At 33.7% G+C, this 20,389-nt stretch overlaps 3 protein-coding genes across 4 annotated transcripts; 2 read left to right on the top strand and 1 right to left on the bottom strand.

Moving 5' to 3' along the window:
• Positions 1 to 407: 407 nt before the first annotated feature.
• LOC149894462 (uncharacterized) lies at positions 408 to 2,720 on the bottom strand. Its single transcript, XM_090068674.1, has 2 exons — positions 2,047 to 2,720; positions 408 to 1,914 (listed from the first exon to the last, which is right to left on the bottom strand). Exon 2 carries the CDS (start codon positions 1,808 to 1,810, stop codon positions 737 to 739), a length of 1,074 nt encoding a protein of 357 aa, XP_089924800.1. The 5' UTR covers positions 1,811 to 1,914; positions 2,047 to 2,720; the 3' UTR covers positions 408 to 736.
• Positions 2,721 to 11,153: 8,433 nt separating this feature from the next.
• On the top strand, positions 11,154 to 13,222 carry LOC149894461 (uncharacterized). The gene is made up of 3 exons (XM_090094243.1): positions 11,154 to 11,286; positions 11,367 to 12,819; positions 12,945 to 13,222. The coding sequence occupies exon 2, from the start codon at positions 11,759 to 11,761 to the stop codon at positions 12,467 to 12,469; it is 711 nt and encodes a 236-aa protein (XP_089950369.1). The 5' UTR covers positions 11,154 to 11,286; positions 11,367 to 11,758; the 3' UTR covers positions 12,470 to 12,819; positions 12,945 to 13,222.
• Positions 13,223 to 16,946: 3,724 nt separating this feature from the next.
• LOC149894460 (uncharacterized) lies at positions 16,947 to 19,967 on the top strand. Of its 2 annotated transcripts, XM_090094217.1 has the most exons (3): positions 16,947 to 17,304; positions 17,660 to 19,114; positions 19,184 to 19,966. In XM_090094217.1, the coding sequence occupies exons 2-3, from the start codon at positions 17,665 to 17,667 to the stop codon at positions 19,711 to 19,713; spliced, it is 1,980 nt and encodes a 659-aa protein (XP_089950343.1). In that variant the 5' UTR covers positions 16,947 to 17,304; positions 17,660 to 17,664; the 3' UTR covers positions 19,714 to 19,966. The 2 variants fall into 2 exon arrangements, with proteins under 2 accessions (XP_089950343.1, XP_089950350.1); XM_090094224.1 differs by having other exon boundaries at positions 16,969 to 19,114; positions 19,184 to 19,967.
• Positions 19,968 to 20,389: the final 422 nt, after the last annotated feature.

The following is a 20,389-nucleotide window of genomic DNA, read 5'->3' as shown; positions in this document are numbered from 1 at the left end:
TTTTCATAAAATAGGCCTTTTTCGTGTACATATTCTATGCATTAGTATAAGTTCAAAATGGAAAAGCAATTAGTAACCATGGCTTTTTTTGCATGAAAACTAAAAAAAAAAAATTAGATTGTAAAATATAATGGAATGCTTGTACACATAACACAAATTGGGGGGTTTTGCCTAATAAGTTAATTTTAAGGCTTCCTCTTCATCCATCTTGGGGCTTTAGTAAAGGTTCAAAGCTGAAAAAAACTTTTAGATGCAATAAAACTTGAATTTAAGTCTAAGTCACCTGAAATAGTTGAAATAAAGAGTTGAAGAAAACTCAAATATTAGAGGTGAAAGCTTTTAACTCAAAAATTTTATTTTCTTCTTAAATTGATAACTTAACAATTTACTCTCAATCACAATTTATGTTTTTTTTTCTTGATTCAAGAAACACCTAGTTTCTTATTTAATTAAACAGTTCTAAAATAAGCTGCACACTTAGAATTATAAAAAGTGGCATTTTTGGCAGAGTAAGACTATTAAAAGCGCTTGCTGTTGTAGTCCACAAGGCAGTTTTTAAGTCTAAGAGCGTATTCTGGATGAGATGGGGGTCGTTTGTATCGTTGCCAATGATGAGAAGAGTTTTGATGAGCTGCTTCAACTACCTGTTCGCTGTAAATTCCAAGTGATGACATGTGGCGGTTCACAAAGTCTTTGATGTGGTGAAATATATATATGGATCTTGGGTGTAACACTATCATTCGGGATGGCAAGGTATGAAGTCTTGAAATTGTTGTATTTTGTCCAAAAAGTCATCCTCAAGGTCTGATCCAAAGCAGCTTTTCACTACAGCATCAAACTTCCTGAGCGCTTCGATGAATCCAAAAACTTGGAAAGCCGACTCAGCTTCTGCCAACTGTTGAAGCCTATCCACATTCCGAATAAGTTTGCGACAATCGTTTTCTTCAAACATGCCTCCATGATAGGGGCTCAGTTTCATGTTAAGAGAAGATGGCCATTTTTCGGCATTGGGCCATATACTTTTCATCTTCTGAAAAATGTGGTTAACAACTCCAAGCAAAAGATGGAATTCCGGTGAAGGCAAAATGTCCAGAATGAGAGTACCATCGGCTCTACTGAGGATAGATGGATGGACAACATTGGCGGTGTGTTTTGCCTTAGCAAGAATGCTCCCTGCACTCAAGAAGCTTTTATAGCCCTTTCTGAGTGACCCAAGTGTTCTCAAGGCTCCAGCCTTTGTTAGATTTATGAAATCAGTTCTACACCAAGAGCTAGGGTGAGAGCTTGAGTGAGCTTGAAGTCCACAGAGAATGTTGGCCAGTTTCAAGTCACAAGCAACAATGGCCTTCACTCTATCGACTTGAATGGGCGACCAAATTTGGCGGACATTCTCATAAGTCTCGGGAAGCACTTCTGCAACTGCCACAAGCATCTGGCGCTTTACACTCGTATCTTTTGCAAGCCTGTCAGTCAAGAGACGCTTTTGAGGTGGGGACTCTTTTGTGGATCTGTCGATGACTCCTAAACAAAACTTCAGAAATCCCTTGCCATCATCGATTCCGATTTTTATAATTCGCTCAGCTGAAACATTTCGAGATGTGCTGATTGTGCCGATAAGGTCAGCGATGTTTTTACAGTGGACAACAGTGTGATCTGAAGCAGTTTTACCTTTTCCATCAGAAACCTTTATATTTGAGTGGGTAAAAAAATCACTGAGTTTTCGACCAGCAGCCAGAAAATGTTTGCTGAAATTCGGCTCAACAAGCTTTGTGCCTGAAATCCGATTTACTACTCTTGCCAATTTCATCATTCCCACATTAGATAAACATTAGATACCTGTGTTGAGCTGAACATTGACCATGTCTTGTGTCTTCAAAGCAGGAGAGATGGTTTTTGGTATAGCTCCACTTGGCCCTGTAATTAAAAATTGGCTTATGAAACATTTTTCTAATAACTAAATTATTGAGGAGAAAAGTATTTCTTGAATAAAAATATTTGTCGTGTCAATGTAACATTACTTGAGGTATTCATTGTTAAATGATGCACCTGAAGTCACAGGAAGAGGTGGTCCTCCAGATAGTTTTGATAGTCTTACAGTGCCTTTCGGTGAAGCTGTTTTGCTTGCAATCACCTTTGCAGCAATCTGTTCTGCAACTTTCTCATTTTGAGCAGCTAGCCCTTTGAGGTTTTAACGAAATGTGGAATGGTTACAATTGTGTGGAAAGCCTTTCCTGACGGGACTCAAACAATCGTTGCAGCGCACAGTGGGCCCTTTCTCATTAGCTCGAGAAACATATAGTGGATGTTTCCCATTCAGCTAAAGACGCCCAATCCTGCAGATGAGACAGTCACAGTTTTTGCCACGAGTTTCCAATCTGACACGAATAAACTTGAAATCATACAGTGATGGTAGAACAACTTCTTTGCCTTCATCTCGCTTCTTCATGATTGTCCGGCATGTATCACATATTCTTTGAGGCACTCTTGCATCACCCAAGTCAAAGTTGATGCCATAGATTTTTGACAAACGCTCCGCTTGGAATGAAGTTATTTGCCTTGTGCGTTTTTTAAGGCAAATTAGACAGACAATTTTTCTGTTCTCCTCGTGACCTCTTGCATGATTTGGCATTGTGAGAAGTTGCTTAGTCTCCTGTAAATGCAGCAGTATTCAAATAGTTTTATCAGTCTTGAAACTTAAATCTCTCAGTTGTGCATATGGAAAGAATTTTAAAAAAAAAACAGGCAAAAGTTTGTAGACTTAGAAGCCAAAATATAATTGATGTTATTGACAATATATGCAATTGAAACGAATTGAAACTTTACCTGTATGCAGAAATATGGACGGTCACAAAAGTGAGGCTGAACCTTTTATTTGGAGATTGTTTTAAAATTTAAGCAATGCTTTGTCACAAAATTTAAAATAACTTAATATCAGTGCTTTAAAATATATTTATTAGGATTAAAATAGTTTTGATATAAAAGCAAACTATTTTCATATCTACTCTCCCTTTAGTTTATTTACCCACTTGTCATCTTACAGTATTTTATATAGTATAGTTTGCATATGAGTATAGTGCACACTCAACTTTTTTAACAATAAATATGGAATACATCTATTAAACAAATATTTTTTTTAAAGTGTGCACCTTTTTCTTTGATATAATTTTTTTGTAATAAAAGTGCGCACTATACTCAATAAAATACAATACTTTTTACCACTTTCTACATTCTCTGCTGAAAAACATTTCCATCTTAAACATCATAGAACAAAAACTTTCCTCAGATGTTGAAAATGTAAAAAAAGAATCTTACCTTGATAATTGTAGTTTTGTTGAAGAAAGAAGTTAATTCCAAATGCAATAAAATGCAAGTTTTGAAAACAATAACAAGTGATTTTTTCATGGATTAACCTGTAAAATCCGCTATAACGAAAATATAGGGAATGCCGTATATTTCTTTTTTCGCTAAAAGTTGTCTCTGTCAAATACTACCAGTCAGATTTCAACCAAAATTTACACGAATGTTCCTTAGTCTATTGCTCACATTGGGTTCAATTTTTTACTCGATAGCTAAATTTTTACGGCCTCTGTAATGCTTTTTCTGAATGAAATTCATACGGGCATAATGAAAAGAGCAAATTGCTTAAAAAATCTACTATTTTAAAATCTACTTATTTTGCAAATTGTGTTATGCGTACATGCATTTCATTATATTTTACATAACTGCTCAGGGTAGCAAATACTTCAAAAATCTTCCCCAGAGTTGGTCATTTCACTCAAAAATTGAATAATCCATATTATGAGGAGATTTTGTGGTTTTAAATGATTTTGTGGCCACAGTTTTTTAGCAAACTCTAATAACAAACGTTGTTGCCTATTGCCTATAGATAATACATACAAAAAATCAGGGCAATCAGACAAAATATTTTTACCAAAACTAAAAACTTTTGGTACCAACACTGTCAAATTGTATGATTTTGAAAAACGTTTTGGCCTATAACTTATAACCAAGCAAGATATCTGCATAAAATTTTATACATTGATAGCCATACTATATAGGTACAACACCATAAAATTTCATGAAGTTCCAATGACCCATTTCAATTTTATAGCTTGTTTTGTAAATAATCGAAACAGTAAGAAAATTGGGAAATTTACAACTTAAAATTGATTTTTTTTTCTCGGACGTAGTAGATGGATTTCAAAACTCCCATTTCTGGACACCTACATGTGTCCACTATCATCCCATATAGGTGCTTTTTTCGGGTTAGCTAGAAGGGCACTATCCCCAAAAATATCAACGGTGAATTCTAAGCATTTCTGTGCATTTGTCGCAAAGTTCGGTACTTACCACTGAATTGGTTGATGCCCTTGGGCATTTTTTTGCTCAGCCTGACAGAATACAACAAAATATGGCAAAGGGATCAAAGAGGAGTCGGTGAAAGCCTCGATTTTGGCCACATTTGGCCCAAATTTCGACGTTTTGTATGGAAATTGAGCCATAAACGAGGTTTTGTCGCCACATCCGGTAATTACCAGCCTCTCTGTTGATTGTCTTTGTCATTTTCGTGCTCAGCCTGATAGGTTACAACAGAAAATGTCCAAAGGCTATAAGAAATCTCGGTGAAAGGCTCCAAATTGACGAAATAATCACAGAATTGACATTACAAGCAAATTCTAAGCATTTCTGTGCATTTGTCGCAAAATTCGGTACTTGCCAGTGAATTGGTTGATGCCCTTGGGCATTTTTTTGCTCAACCTGACAGAACACAACAAAATATGGCCAAGGGATCCAAGAGGAATTGTTGAAAGCCTCGATTTTGGCCACATTTGGCCCAAATTTCGACGTTTTGTTTGGAAATTGAGCCAAAAACGGGGTTTTGTCATTAAATCCGGTACTTGCAAGCCTCTCTGTTGATTGTCTTTGTCAATTTCGATCTCAGCCTGACAGGATACAACAAAGTAAGGCCAAGGGATCCAAGAGGAGTCGGTGAAAGCCTCGAACTTGGCCACATTTGGCCTAAAGATCAACTTTTTGTATGGAAATTGAGCCAAAAACGGGGTTTTGTCGCCAAATCCGGTACTTACCAGCCTCTCTGATGATTGTCTTTGTCATTTTCGTGCTCAGCCTGATAGGTTACAACAGAAAATGTCCAAAGGCTCCAAGAAATCTCGGTGAAAGGGTCCAAATTGACGAAATAATCACAGAATTGACAATACAAGCAAATTCTAAGCATTTCTGTGCATTTGTCGCAAAATTCGGTACTTACCACTGAATTGGTTGATGCTCTTGGGCATTTTTTTGCTCAGCTTGACAGAATACAACAAAATATGGCCAAGTGATCCAAGAGGAGTCGGTGAAAGCCTCGATTTTGGCCACATTTGGCCCAAATTTCGACGTTTTGTATGGAAGTTGAGCCAAAATCGGGGTGTTGACTCATTTTCCATACAATTACTTTAAAGTATAACAATGATAATAAACAACTAAAGTTTTTTATTATCATTGTTATAAGTTTTTGTAAAATATAATAGAAATCTAAACTTACATTAACAGCAACATTAACAAAGTCCCTGCCTGAATAACAGAATAGAAAAACAACATAGAAACTTAGCAAACATAACAAAAAAAAACAAAAAAACTTTAAGCACAGCTGTTATGTCTTGTTTCAAAAAATGAACTTGCTCTTGCAGGTGTTGGTGTCCGCAAGGCACACTTTAGTTACAAAAGTCAACTAAAAGCCTGCTAACATAAGTGTATTTCCCATAAGTAGCTCATTAGGGCAGACCATTTGTGGCAGAGGCGAACTTCTATGCTTATTGTTTGCCTTAACCAATAATACACCAGGAAACGGGCTCACGTGAATGTACGACTTTCATTCTATTGACGCTGGATCCGCATAAAACTTGGAATTTTCAACATTCACGTGACCAAAGGGGAGGGGGTTTTATCACGGAAAAATTTAATCATTTAATTAATATTTGTGTGTTTTGTGGTACAGCAAAATAATATCTAGCATCAAACTTTACATTGCCTTCACAAATAGACATAGACTGTAGAAATGGACATATACTGTTTATATTCATCAACAATGATGAATCACAAAAAACAGCTATCAAACAACTCAATTGGCTTTATGGCTTCACGATTTATAGAAGTCATATTAAACTTCTTGTTAGGGAATCAAAAAATGGGCTTGCAATTTTTTTAAGAGATTCTAAACATTTAATTGACTTTTACAATGAGCTTTTCTTGTGTCAAATGACAGTATTGCTCACAATGAGAAGGTAACTAAAAGTTTGCGGCATAAATAAAAACTCCAATGCTTAAAGTCAGTTGTAAAAACACAGTGTGCTTACTATTATTTTTCTTATTCTTGTTGCTGTTAATATTTTTGTGTTTCCTTGTTATTAAGATAATATTATTTTTTTTATAACTTTTGTTATACTTGCCACTCTTTTTATTTTTATTACTGTTACTTTTTTATATATGATGTATATTTTTATTATTTATTTTTGTTATCGTCATTGTTATTATTGTTATTGTTATTTTTTTACGTTATGTATATTTTTATTACTATTATCTTTTGTTATTCTTCTTATTATTATTATTCTTGTTTTTGTTCTTATTCTTATTTTTGTTAATGTTATTCTTATTCTTATTTTTATTCTTGTTATTATTATTCTGTTTTTCTATTTTTAATATTCTTCACATTATTTGTTGTTATAATTATTTTTCTTTTAATTTATTTTGTTATTTACATTTTCATTTAAGCTATTCCTATTATTATTCCTATTATTATAACAATTTTTCTTCTTCTTATAATTTTTGTTAACACTCATGTTTTTTTAGTTAACATTGTCATTTTTATTCTTTTTATTGTATTGTTTGCAATATTATTCCTTTTATTATCGCGACAATTTAAATCACCAGTAAAAAATAGCTTTTTTCCCGGTTTCACTTTCTACAAATTCCAGTAAAAAAATATTATTTTCAGTAGAAAGTAATTAATCTCCGGTAAGTAAATAAACCGCCAGTAATTAATTTTATTTCCAGTAGATAATACTTTTTTTCCAGTAATTTAATATTAGTTCTAGTAAAATAAATTTCATATATATATATATATATATATATATATATATATATATATATATATATATAAATCTAGTTGTAGTAATAATAGTAGTAGTAGTAGTAGTAGTAGTAGCAAGTGCAGCAGCAGCAGCAACAGTATTAGTAGTAGTAGTAGTAGTAGTAGTAGTAGTAGTAGTAGTAGTAGTAGTAGTAGTAGTAGTAGTAGTAGTAGTAGTAGTAGTAGTAGTAGTAGTAGTAGTAGTAGTAGTAGTAGTAGTAGTAGTAGTAGTAGTAGTAGTAGTAGTAGTAGTAGTAGTAGTAGTAGTAGTAGTAGTAGTAGTAGTAGTAGTAGTAGTAGTAGTAGTAGTAGTAGTAGTAGTAGTAGTAGTAGTAGTAGTAGTAGTAGTAGTAGTAGTAGTAGTAGTAGTAGTAGTAGTAGTAGTAGTAGTAGTAGTAGTAGTAGTAGTAGTAGTAGTAGTAGTAGTAGTAGTAGTAGTAGTAGTAGTAGTAGTAGTAGTAGTAGTAACAGCAGTAGCAGTAACAGTAGCAGTAGCAGCTAGCTAGATCATTTTACTTTCATGTAAGATTTTTTTCAATTATTAGAGCAATATTCAGATTTCTTTTAATCATAATACATTATGAATTCCATTCCTCAATACTCATCAGAAAGTGAAGCTGATTCACTACCTAGTTCTCCAAAAAAAAAAAAAAACCTACAAGCAATGGGAACTTGACTGCAAATTAGAAAATTTAAATGAAGTCAAAGAATTTTTGAACAAAGAAAAAAATTGGAGTTTTGATTTTCGAAACAAAACTGAAGAAGGTCAAAAAGACTACTACCGATGTAATCTTGTGAAAGTTAAAGGAACTCAATGTACTGCAAGCATTTATCTTTTGTATGACAGTTTCTCATCTAATGTATTATTATACAGAACAACTTCACAACACACACATGATTCTATTGAGACTAAAAGGGGAGGTAAACTTTCTGAAAAAGTTCAGTTAGAAATCAACAGACTTTTTGATTTGCAAATGAAACCCAAACAAATTCGTGAATACTTGGCCAAATATGACTTTTGTGTACCATCTCAAACACAACTGAATAATATCCTTGCAAAATTGAGAAAGAAAAAGTTTGGAGTCACTAACATCAGTCTAGGTGAATTGGAAAAGTGGTTTATTGAAAACTCTTCAGTGCCAAAAGATGAACATACAGCATTTATTGTGTCCTATACAGTGACATATGATGAAGAGTTCCTTTTCAGATTCTTTGCTTCAACCAAACATTTGCTTAGTCTTGCCAAAGATGCAAAGATCATCCATGCTGATGCTACTTACAAACTCATTTGGCAAGGCTATCCAGTTTTTGTTGTTGGTACATCTGATTCTGACCGCCATTTTCATCATTTTGGCATAGGAGTTTGTATGTCTGAAAAAACTGCAGATTTTACATTTTTATTTGAAGCATTGAGAAAAGGTGTCCAAAATATTTTTGAAGTTGTTATGACTCCTGAGGTTTTGGTTTCTGATGCTGCTCAATCCATTCAAAATGCTTTTAAGTTAGTTTTTGGTGAAGAACAAAAAATTGTGATGTGTTGGGCACACATGTACCGAAATGTTTCACAGAAAATTAAATCCATGGTGAAAATAGAGAACAGAACATCAATTTTGACAGATATTGAAACATTACAAAAGTTATCAAGCCCAGAATCTTTCTTAATTGCCATCAATCTGTTTTTTAAAAAGTGGGATGACCAAGAACATTTGTTTTTACTTTACTTCAAAACAGAGTGGGTTAACACTAACTCCAATTGGTATGAGGGCTATAGGCATTTCACCCCAACCACTAACAACTGTCTTGAGTCATGTAATAGAGTAATTAAAGATGAGCACACCTTTCATGAACGATTTCCTATCAGCAAGTTCAAAGTTGTTGCTTTGCAGATGATTGAAAACTGGTCTTTTGGTTACAAAAATAATCTGAAGTTGTTTTCAAAAACAACAACAATCAGTTTGGCTACCAAGACGTCAGCATACCAATGGGTAAAATCCAAGAAAGAAATTCTTACAGAAAATAAAGAAGCAGAAAATTTTTATTACATACCAAGTGGGGAGCAAAATGTAATTAAAAAAGAAGACATTTTGATCTACAAAAATCAAAATGATGCCACTTTCGATGAATTTGTTAAGAACCAATTTGGAATTTGGGTGGTTCAGATGAAAGATGACAGTTGGCAAGATGCAAAATGTATTTGTCCTCATTTCTTCAAAAATTACTCCTGTAAGTATTCAGTAGGAGTAGCAATACGTTTGAAATTGTACAATCCACCTCCTGAAGCCAAAAATATTCAAATGCACCAAAAAAGAAAGCCAGGTCGTCCAAAAAAAGCTCGAAAAGCTTTGCTGATTCAGTGAATAATTCCTGATGGTTATCTGTAACCCTGATTTAAATCTATTGGACAAAGTATAAAGTTTATGTAAAGTTTAGCTTAGAAGAAGTTTATGTGTTTAAGTGAATTTTAAATATCAATCTTCAAGATAAATAAAACTAAGTTTAATGTAAACATTCGTTTAATTCAAAATAGATTATTGTTTCTTTTGGAATTATATTCCAAAATCTATTTACACTTAAAGTATTTTTCACTTGAGCACTTGAAGTATTTTTCAAAAAAATTTTTTCTACTGAAAAACAAAAATTTTCTACTTGGAAGTTTGAATACCGGAAAATAACTTTTAAAAAATTAACTTTTTACTGGTAAAAAACTGATTTCTTACCGCAAACATTTTACTGGAAAAAAGTTGTTATTCTACCGGAAAAAATATTTTTTACTGGAAATAAGTTACTGGAAAAAAAATTAAGTTTACCGGAAAAATGTGAGTTTAATACATAAGACTTTATTGACAGCCTTTTATTATTATTGTTATTTTTATTAATAATGAGTTTATATAGTCTTTATTCTTCATTTTTTTAAAAATTATTATTTTAAGTAAATTTTCTTTTTATTTTTGTTATTATTGCAATTATAGTTATTACTTTTATTGTCGTTATTATTTTCATTATATCATTTTTAGGGTTAAAATTATTAAAATAAGGTTTGAATTATTTTTATCAAAATTCAAATTTCTTATTTTTCAGGTAGTTCATTAAATAAGTAATGTTTATAATCAAGTACTGCATGTGCTAATTTTCCCATGGCTTACAATAACTTTTGAACTCAAAAGGAATTAAAATTTTGAGTGGAGTATCATAAAACATGTGGCTAACTCCTCTTTTTCCATTTTATTAATGTAGTGATACTACATTTTATTTATGAATGAAAGAGAATCTTTAGACATCCTTTAGCTTTTGCGGATAAAGCATAACTGAAATTTTGCTTTCCCTGAAGCCATGTTTTTGTTAATTAGTTTTAGTACTAATGAGTTTAGCAATATTCCAAAAATGAAAGATGATTTAATCAAGATGCGTTTAAAAAGAAAAGTTAAATGAAAATGCATTTAACAAAAATACAGAGAAGAAAGTATACTTCAACATGAAGATTTCTAACATCAAAAAATGGAAAAACTTACATTTATTCAAATAAGTAAAAAATCGTGCCAAATAATGTTTACACTCAAATTAGCGAATATACATTAAACAATGATTACTTTTAAAACACTTTATTATTATTATTATTTTTTTCAAAATGATTTAATTGAATTGTTTTTAAAAATAAATTATTTAAAGAATTAGTTATCATATTAGTAGTAATTATTACTTGCTAAAATTATCAACTGATTTTCTCCCAATGTTTAAAACAGGAGAACAAAATAATTCCAACCTAAAAAAATAATTCTCAATCAAAATTGACACAATGAACAAAGTAAAGATAAAGAAAAACCAAAAAAAAATTGCTTAAGATTTTCTTTACCATTTTCTTTATTTTCAAATGTACATGTAAAACAATTTTTGTACATTTTCAAATGTACATGCAAAACAATTCTTGTACATTTTCAAATGTACATGCAAAACAATTCTTCAACTTATCATATTAATGCCTCTTTCTTTTTTTTTTTGCTTTTATTTCTTAATATTTGAAGTAGTTATAAACTTAAGATCTAAACTGTAAATGAACAGTTGCACAAACAACTTTTTTACTCAAGTTAATATCTAATTGAATTTGCTTTTAAAAAATAGTTTAAAGGTTTTACATGCTTCTTCATAGCTAAACATAACTGGTAAGGTCCTTTGTTGTTTTGTTCTTAAATATTTTATGTTTGTTACTTAAGTAATTGGCTTACCATTTCTGTCCTTTTAGAGTAATTTACTCCCATTCCCAAGAGCAAATACAAAATCAAAATGCTTGGTGGAGTACATGGTCAACTTAAGTTTGCATCTTATACCATTTATTTATTGCATTTTTAAAAACATAATTCATCTTTCAATAACATAAATTCAATACTGTAATTTCGGAAAGTTCTAGAACATTTGATGACGTTAGGGATTTAATAGCTTTAATAGATTTACCAATAAGAATTGTAAATATGTGTTTGTGGTGATTTATGACGGTTTGTGGAAGGATATTTTGGGAAAAGCATGGGGTATATATAAAGGAGAAAATTTGTAAAAAGGGAGAGTTAGTTAGAAGAGAAAATTATTGCTATTTAGTGACTTGTCGATTGCGAGAAAAAACTACAAGCTAACCGGGCCATGGAACCAAGTATGAGATTGTTTGATATGTTTGAAACGTATGATGGCACTTCGGATGCTGCTGTTTGGATTCAACGAACAAAAGTGATTGCTGAAATTCAGAACTTAAAGCTTGAACTACTTTTTCCGATTCTTCTCAGAGAAGCTGCTTATGCAGTGTACGATGCTTTAACCGCGGAAGTCAAAAAAGATGTAGTGGAAGTCGAGCGTGTGTTATTAGCGACGTTTTCTATAGATGCCTACACTGCATATGAACTATTCACAAAACGAAAATTATGTGACGAAGAAAAAGTTGACGTGTTTTTAGCTGATTTAAGACGATTAGCCTATCTAGCTAAATTACCAGAGGAGTCTGTGCGTTTGGCGTTTGTTGTGGGTTTGCCAGAAGTCTTATCATCAAGATTTCGAGCCGTAATGGACCCGATTGATAAAATGTTACCCAGAGTGAGAGCTGCTATGAACTGTGCAAATGTGATTGACAGTGATGCTGTTGGCGCTGTGTCTAGACGCCATGCTACAAAAACTGCGTTAGTGTGTTACAACTGTAAAGGTTTGAATCACATTGCAAAGAACTGTTCGCTTGCGAAGAGCTTGTCTCCGAAGACTGTTAGATGTTTTAAATGTGGTGAGGAAGGACACATTGCATCGAAATGCTGGAAGCTGCAGGGAAACGATTGCAGGAGCGAGGCATCTGCGCTACCTCGCTCCTGAACATCGGTGGAATGAGCGCATTATCTGTTATTCGTTTGAAAGTTAACGGTATGGTTGCGACAGCGTTAGTAGACACAGGGTGTTCGAAGACAATTTTGAATAAAAAATTCCTGCCCAGAAGTCAATGTAGGTACTCAAACTCTCAAAAGGTAGTAACGTTTGAAGGAAAGGTTCATCAGTGCACTGGGTCAGCGGTCGTGATTCTTGAGGTTGATGGCATTAAAGCACGTGATCAGGTTATTTTAGTGGTTTTCCAACCGTTTGGAGTCGATATGATGCTTGGAATGAGTTCCATTAAGGTGGTAGGCCTATGAAAAATAGAGATTTTTGATCAAAAATTGAAAAAATAGGTAATATATTGTATTTATGTAAAAATTTATCCTCTATCTTCTGATATATAACTTGTTTAGGTTTGATCAAACTAAAAGGGTTTAAAATAACTTATATTATCAGCTAGTTTGTTTATTTACCTTAGCAACGCCATAGCAACGAAAGATTAAAACCTTTATTTTACCCAAATTTGATGGTCAAAATGACAAATCTTGTGAAGCTTATTTTTCCAATTTAATATAGATCTGCGCTGTTTTTGGTCATGCTTTAAAATCACATTTTCTTATAATAATTGTTGTATTGAACTGTATATTGGTTGTGGAATAAAATCATTATTTATGAATTTTTCAACTCTTGATTTAAATCAAACAAGTTGTACTGGTGTATAATTGTAATGTCTTCTGGAAAAAGCAACAAGCAAAATTTTTCACGAAAAAGAAAGAAAAATCCTCCTTTAAACAAATATTCAAGAATAAATCTTTCAAATATTTCATCAGAAAAAGTTTCATCTTGCATAAGTAAAAAGAGGCTAATTTGATTTATCATGAATACCTCGGGGACGGTGATACTTCCTCTTTTAAAGAAGTTGAAGAATCTAACCCATATAAAAGTTATAATATTCAACCAATAAAATTAGAATGCATTGGGCATGTGCAGAAGCGACTTGGTACACGCTTGCGAAAAATTGTACATAAGTATAAAGGAACAAATAAACCCCTACATGGAAAAGGAAATTTGACTAATAGTGCAATTAACTCAATGCAGAATTATTATGGTATTGCAATTAGAAATAACACTAACAGCATTTATGCAATGAAAAAAGCAATAGGAGCAGTTTTGTGGCACAGTACAAATTTTAGTGATAATAGCATTCGTCATTCTATGTGTCCTAGGGATGAATATTCATGGTGCAAGTGGCAACTAGATAAGCTTAAAGGTACAAGTACTCACACAAACAAAATTAACTTGCCTATCTTTATTCATAATATAATAAAACCTATTTTTAAAGATTTATCTGATGACGATTTGCTAAGTAAATGTTTACATGGTCAAACCCAAAATTCAAATGAAGCATTTCATTCAATTTTATGGACTCGATGTCCTAAAAACATTTTTGTAAGTAGAAGAACATTTGAACTTTGTATAAACTCTGCAATAGCTCATTATAATGACGGTGGAGATGGGGTAAAATCTGTTTTAAGTCACTTCGGATTGTTAGGATCATTGACTATTCCAAAACTGATTTTAAAGGACCAAAAGCGAATTGTAAACAAGCGTCGTAAATCAACTTCAATATGCAAAAGGCAAAGAAAAAAACTTAGATCTCTTCATAAAGGATACTTAGATACTGAAAAAACTGATTCATATAGCACTGGTAGCTTTTAAGGAGTGTTTTTAGACGTAATTTTTTGATTTTAAATTTTTGACTCGATTTTTCTCATTTTGAGATTTTTAGTTTTTTTTTAAATTTTAAAACATGATATCTCCAGTTTAAAGTAAGCAATTAAGCTGAAATTTTCAGGATATGTTCTTCATACATGTAGAATTCATTTGTCATAAGATTTTTAAAATTTCTTTTTTTGGGGCGCTACAATGTGGTTTTATCTGCCAGAGTTTTTTTATAAAAATATATATTCAAGTTTAAAAGTTAATATAATCTGAACTAGGAAGGCAAATTTAAAAATCCTATGACAAATGAATTTTATACATATGTAGAACTACCATACCAAATTTGAAGTTTTGATTTATTGTCGTTTTTGAGAAATTGTGTTTTGAAGTTTTCGTTTTTTTCACACTTTTTAATATAATTTCGAGGCAAGCGAGGCACTTTTTTATATATTTTATTGATTTTATGTTTAATTTCATAATTATTGTTAACAACTGATTAGTTTTATTGTAAATATATCTTTAATACTTGAAAAAATTTTTTCATAGGCCTACCACCTTAAGTTACTAGGAGGAGTATCCATCTCTCCTTTGGGAAAAGCGAAGTTCGGATTAAGTTACTGTGGAGCAACGGCTTTGAACAAGAACAAAGTCAAGAAAATCGAAATAAAAAAGAAAGATCATGAAGCTGTTTTTAATGGTGCTGAATGGAGAGTCAAATGGAAATGGAGAGATGGAGAAGGCCCCAACCGATTGTATAATAAAGTGGCACAGTACGGAATTCCACAATACGCTAGAGCAGACTATGAAAACGAACTACAGGAACGGATTGATCGGAAATGGCTGTTAGAGTACAACGAAAATGAATTGGGGCCGCCCAAAGGGCAGATTCCGTTAATGGCTGTCATTCAGAGAAACAAAGACAACAAAATCCGACCTGTTCTAGACTGGAGAGAAGCTAACGATTTCATTGAGGCATACACGAGAGATGCAGATGTGTGTGTCGAAAAGCTTAGAGAATGGAGAAGGATGGGTAACAAACCAGCAATCATCGATTTACGCAAGGCTTATCTTCAACTAAAAACTGATAAATCTCTTTGGCCGTTCCAAACAGTGGTGTTTCGAAATAAAAGGTATTGCTTGACACGACTTGGTTTCGGATTGAATGTTGCGCCAATGATCATGAAATCCGTTGTGAGTGCCGTCATTGATCAAGACGAATTAGTGAAGAGGGGAACGTCCGCTTATGTAGACGACATTTTCGTAGACGAAAGTGTGGTGAGTCTTGATTATGTCAAGAGGCATTTTTTGAAATATGGTTTAGAGAGTAAAGATGGTGAGCAGATTGATGATAATGGAGTTCGTGTGTTAGGATTGTGTGTGCGCAAGGTTGGTAACAAACTGATGTGGTCCAGAGGGAATCGAGTTGATGCTATCTCGCAAAAGTTAACCAGGAGAGTTGTGTTTTCAATCTGTGGACAGTTGGTAGGACATTTACCCGTGTGTGGTTGGTTGCGAGTGATTTGTAGTCTCTTGAAGAGGAAAGCTGTCAGTCTGACGACGGGTTGGGACGATGATGTTTGTGATGAGAACGTTAAGTGGGTGCTTCAGGAAGTATTTGCTCAGGTGGAACGCTGCGAGCCTGCTTGTGGTGATTGGGCTGTGCGTGGTGATGAGGGAAAAGTGTGGGTTGATGCCAGTTCTTTAGCGATTGGTGCTCTTATTCAAGTTGGGGAGACTACTGTGGAGGATGCAACATGGCTGCGAAAAGAAACGTCTGATGTTCATATAAACATGGCAGAACTAGACGCTGTGATACGGGGAATGAATATGGCTCTGATGTGGAAGCTGAAGAAAGTGACTGTTTTTACCGATTCCGTGACTGTGTACCACTGGGTTTCTGACGCCCTTACGGGAAAATCAAGGTTGAGATCAAAAGCGACGGGGGAAATGCTGATTCGAAGAAGACTGAGCGTGTTGCAACAACTAATTGAAGAATACGATGTTAGCGTCGAGGTGAAACTCATTCCTTCTAAAGATAATTTGGCCGACGCATTAACTAGAGTTCGCAGCAGATGGCTCAACAAACTGACTGTGCCAGAGTGTCGGAATAGTTGCATGGGAGTCGCAGCTACGAAGGCTGAAGCTATTTCCAATATACACAAAAGAACTGGACATTTTGGAGTGAATCGAACGTTAAACTTTGTTCGTAAAACATTTCCGACTGCTACTGAAAACGATGTTCGAAGTGTGATAAAAAATTGCGAACCATGTCAGTCAATAGATCCAGCGCCAATACGGTGGGAAAAAGGAAAATTGGATGTTAAAGGAAACTGGGAGAGATTGGCCATGGATATCACGCATTATGGCACTGACAAGTTTTTGAGTCTAATTGATTGTGGACCTTCAAAATACGCGTTGTGGCGACAATTATCGAGCTCATACGGAAGTGTTGCCATAGTCCGAATACTCCGTCTTGTTTTTTGTGAACGTGGAGCACCGTCTGAGATATTAACTGACAATGAGCCAACATTTAAGACTAAAGAGATAAGGAGTTTCCTTGATAGTTGGGGAGTGCAAATTAGATATAGAGCCGCTTATTATCCTGAAGGAAATGGAATTGTGGAAAGAAACCACCGTACGATCAAGAGAATAGCAGAACGATCAAAAATGTCGATACCGGAAGCACTATATTGGTACAATGTCTCAGCCGACAAAAATGGTGCAAGCCCGATGGGCAAAATATACAGCTACCCCATTGCACAGTGGGCCAGGTGGTAGACAAAACCTCAAAAAAAAATATTCGAAATACTTCCAACTACTCAGTATATTATGTATATAAGAGCATAATAAATGGTTTAAAACATTATTTGTAGTTTGGTAGTACATCATAAATGTACAATTATCAATTACAATTGAATATATTTAGAAATTCATTTATTAATTTTTTTAATAGATATATCACCTATAACTATGACAACGAATAACCTTTAAATTATTTAACATATGCGAAATTAATTGACACATTAATAAAATTTAATTTTATAGCTTTACGAAAAATGCCACAACAAATTCCAAGGTCTTGTATTAAACTCACAGTTTCATTTTGAAATATAAAGGTAAGATTCTTATTTATAATATTAAAATATTCTATTAAAAGTGACGCATATAGTTTAGAACCTGCTGGAACCGCTTATTAATGTTAAAATAAGTTAATACAATATATGTATAGCCTGTTGGTGGTGTTTAATTCTGCTCTTAGCTGCCCCTTTAAGTTTGGTAAACATTTAAAAAAAGATATTTTCGTAAAATGCTATTCGCGACAAACCTATTTTTTTGGTTTTAGGTAATAATAGGTGCTGTGCTTATTATACTGGCCTAATTAAATGTAGCTGAAATGAAAATAATGACCATATTTATGTTATATTTTTTTATAGTGGTTGCACTAATAACGTTAAAATCATTTTTTTGTAGTTGATATGAAGATTAGTGATGTCCATAAACGTATACGGCATGACCAACTAAAGCCTGGTGATAAATCATTTTCTATGTCTGTAGAAGCTATTCTAGTCTCTATGAATTTGGGTTCTACTGGATGTGCTGCGTTTTTAAAAGTATATCAAAAGAAATGGAAGGATGCAAACCGGGGAAATAAAAAGTTTGAAAGTAAAAATAAAAATTGGTTGGCTCAGGACTTTAAATCTACATACAGTAATAATATATCTGAGTCTGATAATTCTAGTCAATCACATAATATTGGTGGAAGACCAAGTTGCTCCTTTGAAGACGCATCTGACAAAACCAAAAGAAGAAGACTCAATGATGTTATAAATAATTTTACTACTGATGAGTTGCTCCACTCAGCAAGGCTTAAATTAAGGAATGAGTTTAATTATGAGGCTGCCAAGCAAGTTGCTGAGATATCAGAACCTTCTAGTCAATTTAAAAAGTATACACCTAATGAAGGTCTGGCATTAATTATAGATGGTGGCATGTCAAAATCAACCTACCAACTTATCAGAAATGGAGCTGAAGAACGTGATTGCCATATATATCCTTCATACAACAACATAAGATTGTCTAAAGCTAACTGCTATCCAGAGAACATCTTTGTTGATGATTATTCAGCACAAATACCACTACAAGAATTACTAAAACATACAGTAAAAAGACTCTGCGAGGTGCAAGCTCCTGTGATCAGCACAATGCTGGATTGTTTGACCCGGTTGACTTTGCGTTGCAAGGCCGGGTTTGATGGGGCTAATGGGCAAAGCGTGTACAAGCAAGTGAGTAGTGAGGAAGCTGGAGATCGTAACTTAAAAAAAGAAGAATCTCTGTTCATTACTTGCTTAGCACCACTAGAACTCAGTGGGTTCTGCAATGATAAAGAAGTACTATTATGGCGTAATGACAAGCCATCATCTACTGCTTATTGTCGTCCAATAAGATTTTCTTTTCAAAAAGAAAGCAAAGCTGTTGTCCTAGAAGAAGCAAAATATTTAGAATCTGAAATAGAAAAATGTAGTAGTTTTAATGTTACTTTTAGTGGAAAAGAACTGGTTGTCAAAAGTATTATAGAACTGACCATGATTGATGGCAAAATTCAAACTATTCTGTCTGATGTGACTAATTCAACTCAATGTTGCTCTGTGTGTGGTGTGTCTCCAAAAATCATGAATAACTTAGAAATGGTGCTGAAATTGGACAATGCTAGTAACTTAGAACTGAAATATGGTCTTTCTAGCCTGCATTCCTGGATTAGGTTTTTTGAAATGGTATTACATATTGGATACAAGCTGGAAACTCAAAAGTGGCAGTCTAGAGCTATTGAAGATAAGGAAAATGTTAAGCAAGTGAAGAAACGTATCCAGACAGAATTTATGAATCAAATGGGACTGGTTGTGGATTTCCCAAAAAGTGGAGGATCTGGTAAGTGAAATTACATAAATACTTGTATATGAATCATCAGGTTAACTATCACATATATGCAATTTGTAGGTACCAGTAATGATGGAAACACCGCCCGACGAGCCTTTGCAGACTATCAATTAACTGCCAAAATTTTGAAAGTAGATGAAACTCTTTTATTTTATTTTTACATCATTCTAGTCACTTTATCATCTGGATTTGAAATTGATAATGTCAAGTTTAAAGAGTTTTGTATTACTGCTCTTAAACTTTACATATCTAAGTATTCCTGGTATTACATGTCACAATCAGTACACAAAATTTTAGTTCATGGTCATGCCATCATTGCTAGACAGTACTTGCCAATTGGACTGATGTCAGAGGAGGCACAAGAGGCCCGCAACAAGGATTTTAAAAAGTTTAGGAAAGATTTCAGTAGAAAGACTTCTAGAATAGACACAAACCGCGACCTGGTTAACAGACTACTTGTATCTAGTGATCCTGTCATAACATCATTAAGAAAAGGTCATAACAAAAATAGTAAGAGTTTTAAAAAAATCCCCAGTGAAGTTTTGGCTTTGCTGAGGGAATCAGCTCCACCTTCTTCTAGTTCTTTGTAGCTAAACACAATTTCTTGTTTGATTTTTTGAAAAGAAGGTTGATTTAAAAAAAAAATTTTTACTAAGCCTATTAATTGTAATTTTGTTATTAAAAACTAAAATATTCTTGATAAAAATAAATATTATTTCATGTATAATGATTATTTATATATCGAAATGGGTTTGGGGAGCAATTGGGTAATAATTAGGTTTTGTCCACCATATCCTATATATCTGGCCCACTGTGCATTGGTGTGAAAGGATTGAAAAAAGAGAATCTTCCTGCACGAAATGTCCTGAACGAGAGATTTCGAATTGGCGATAAAGTCTGGCTGAAACCACCAAATGCGAGGTGCCATACAAAGTGGCAACCAGCTACGGTAACTCGGAATGCGTTAAACCAAACCGTAGAAGTGAACGGCATTCCGCGTCATGTGAAACATGTTAGACCTCGAACTGATACTCAGCCCTACATTATCCCTGATGAGGAAGTAGAGATGAATGTTGAAACTGATCAAGTGGACGCTGAAAACCAAGGAGATCCAATTAAAGATGTATTAGAGACGAACGAGGAAAATATCGACGCTGAAGATAGACCCCAAGAAATCGACATGCTTTTGCGACGGAGTGGTCGGGAACGGCGCATGCCTTCGAAATACCTTGATTACTATTTGGATGATCCGTAAGGATCAAGGAG

Source organism: Hydra viridissima, unplaced genomic scaffold (assembly GCF_058129835.1).
Source record: "Hydra viridissima isolate aposymbiotic clone 2 unplaced genomic scaffold, HvirCarnegie_v1 scaffold_1, whole genome shotgun sequence".
NCBI lineage: Eukaryota > Metazoa > Cnidaria > Hydrozoa > Anthoathecata > Hydridae > Hydra > Hydra viridissima.
This window is presented reverse-complemented; position numbering and strand designations above follow the sequence as displayed.

Excerpts from the sequence above, each read along its gene's own strand:
- LOC149894461 (XM_090094243.1), top strand. The coding sequence starts at position 11,759 with ATGGAACCAAGTATGAGATTGTTTGATATGTTTGAAACGTATGATGGC.
- LOC149894460 (XM_090094224.1), top strand. The coding sequence starts at position 17,665 with ATGAAGATTAGTGATGTCCATAAACGTATACGGCATGACCAACTAAAG. Across the intron at positions 19,115-19,183 it reads CCCAAAAAGTGGAGGATCTG|GTACCAGTAATGATGGAAAC; the intron begins GTAAGTGAAATT and ends TGCAATTTGTAG.
- LOC149894462 (XM_090068674.1), bottom strand. The coding sequence starts at position 1,810 with ATGATGAAATTGGCAAGAGTAGTAAATCGGATTTCAGGCACAAAGCTT.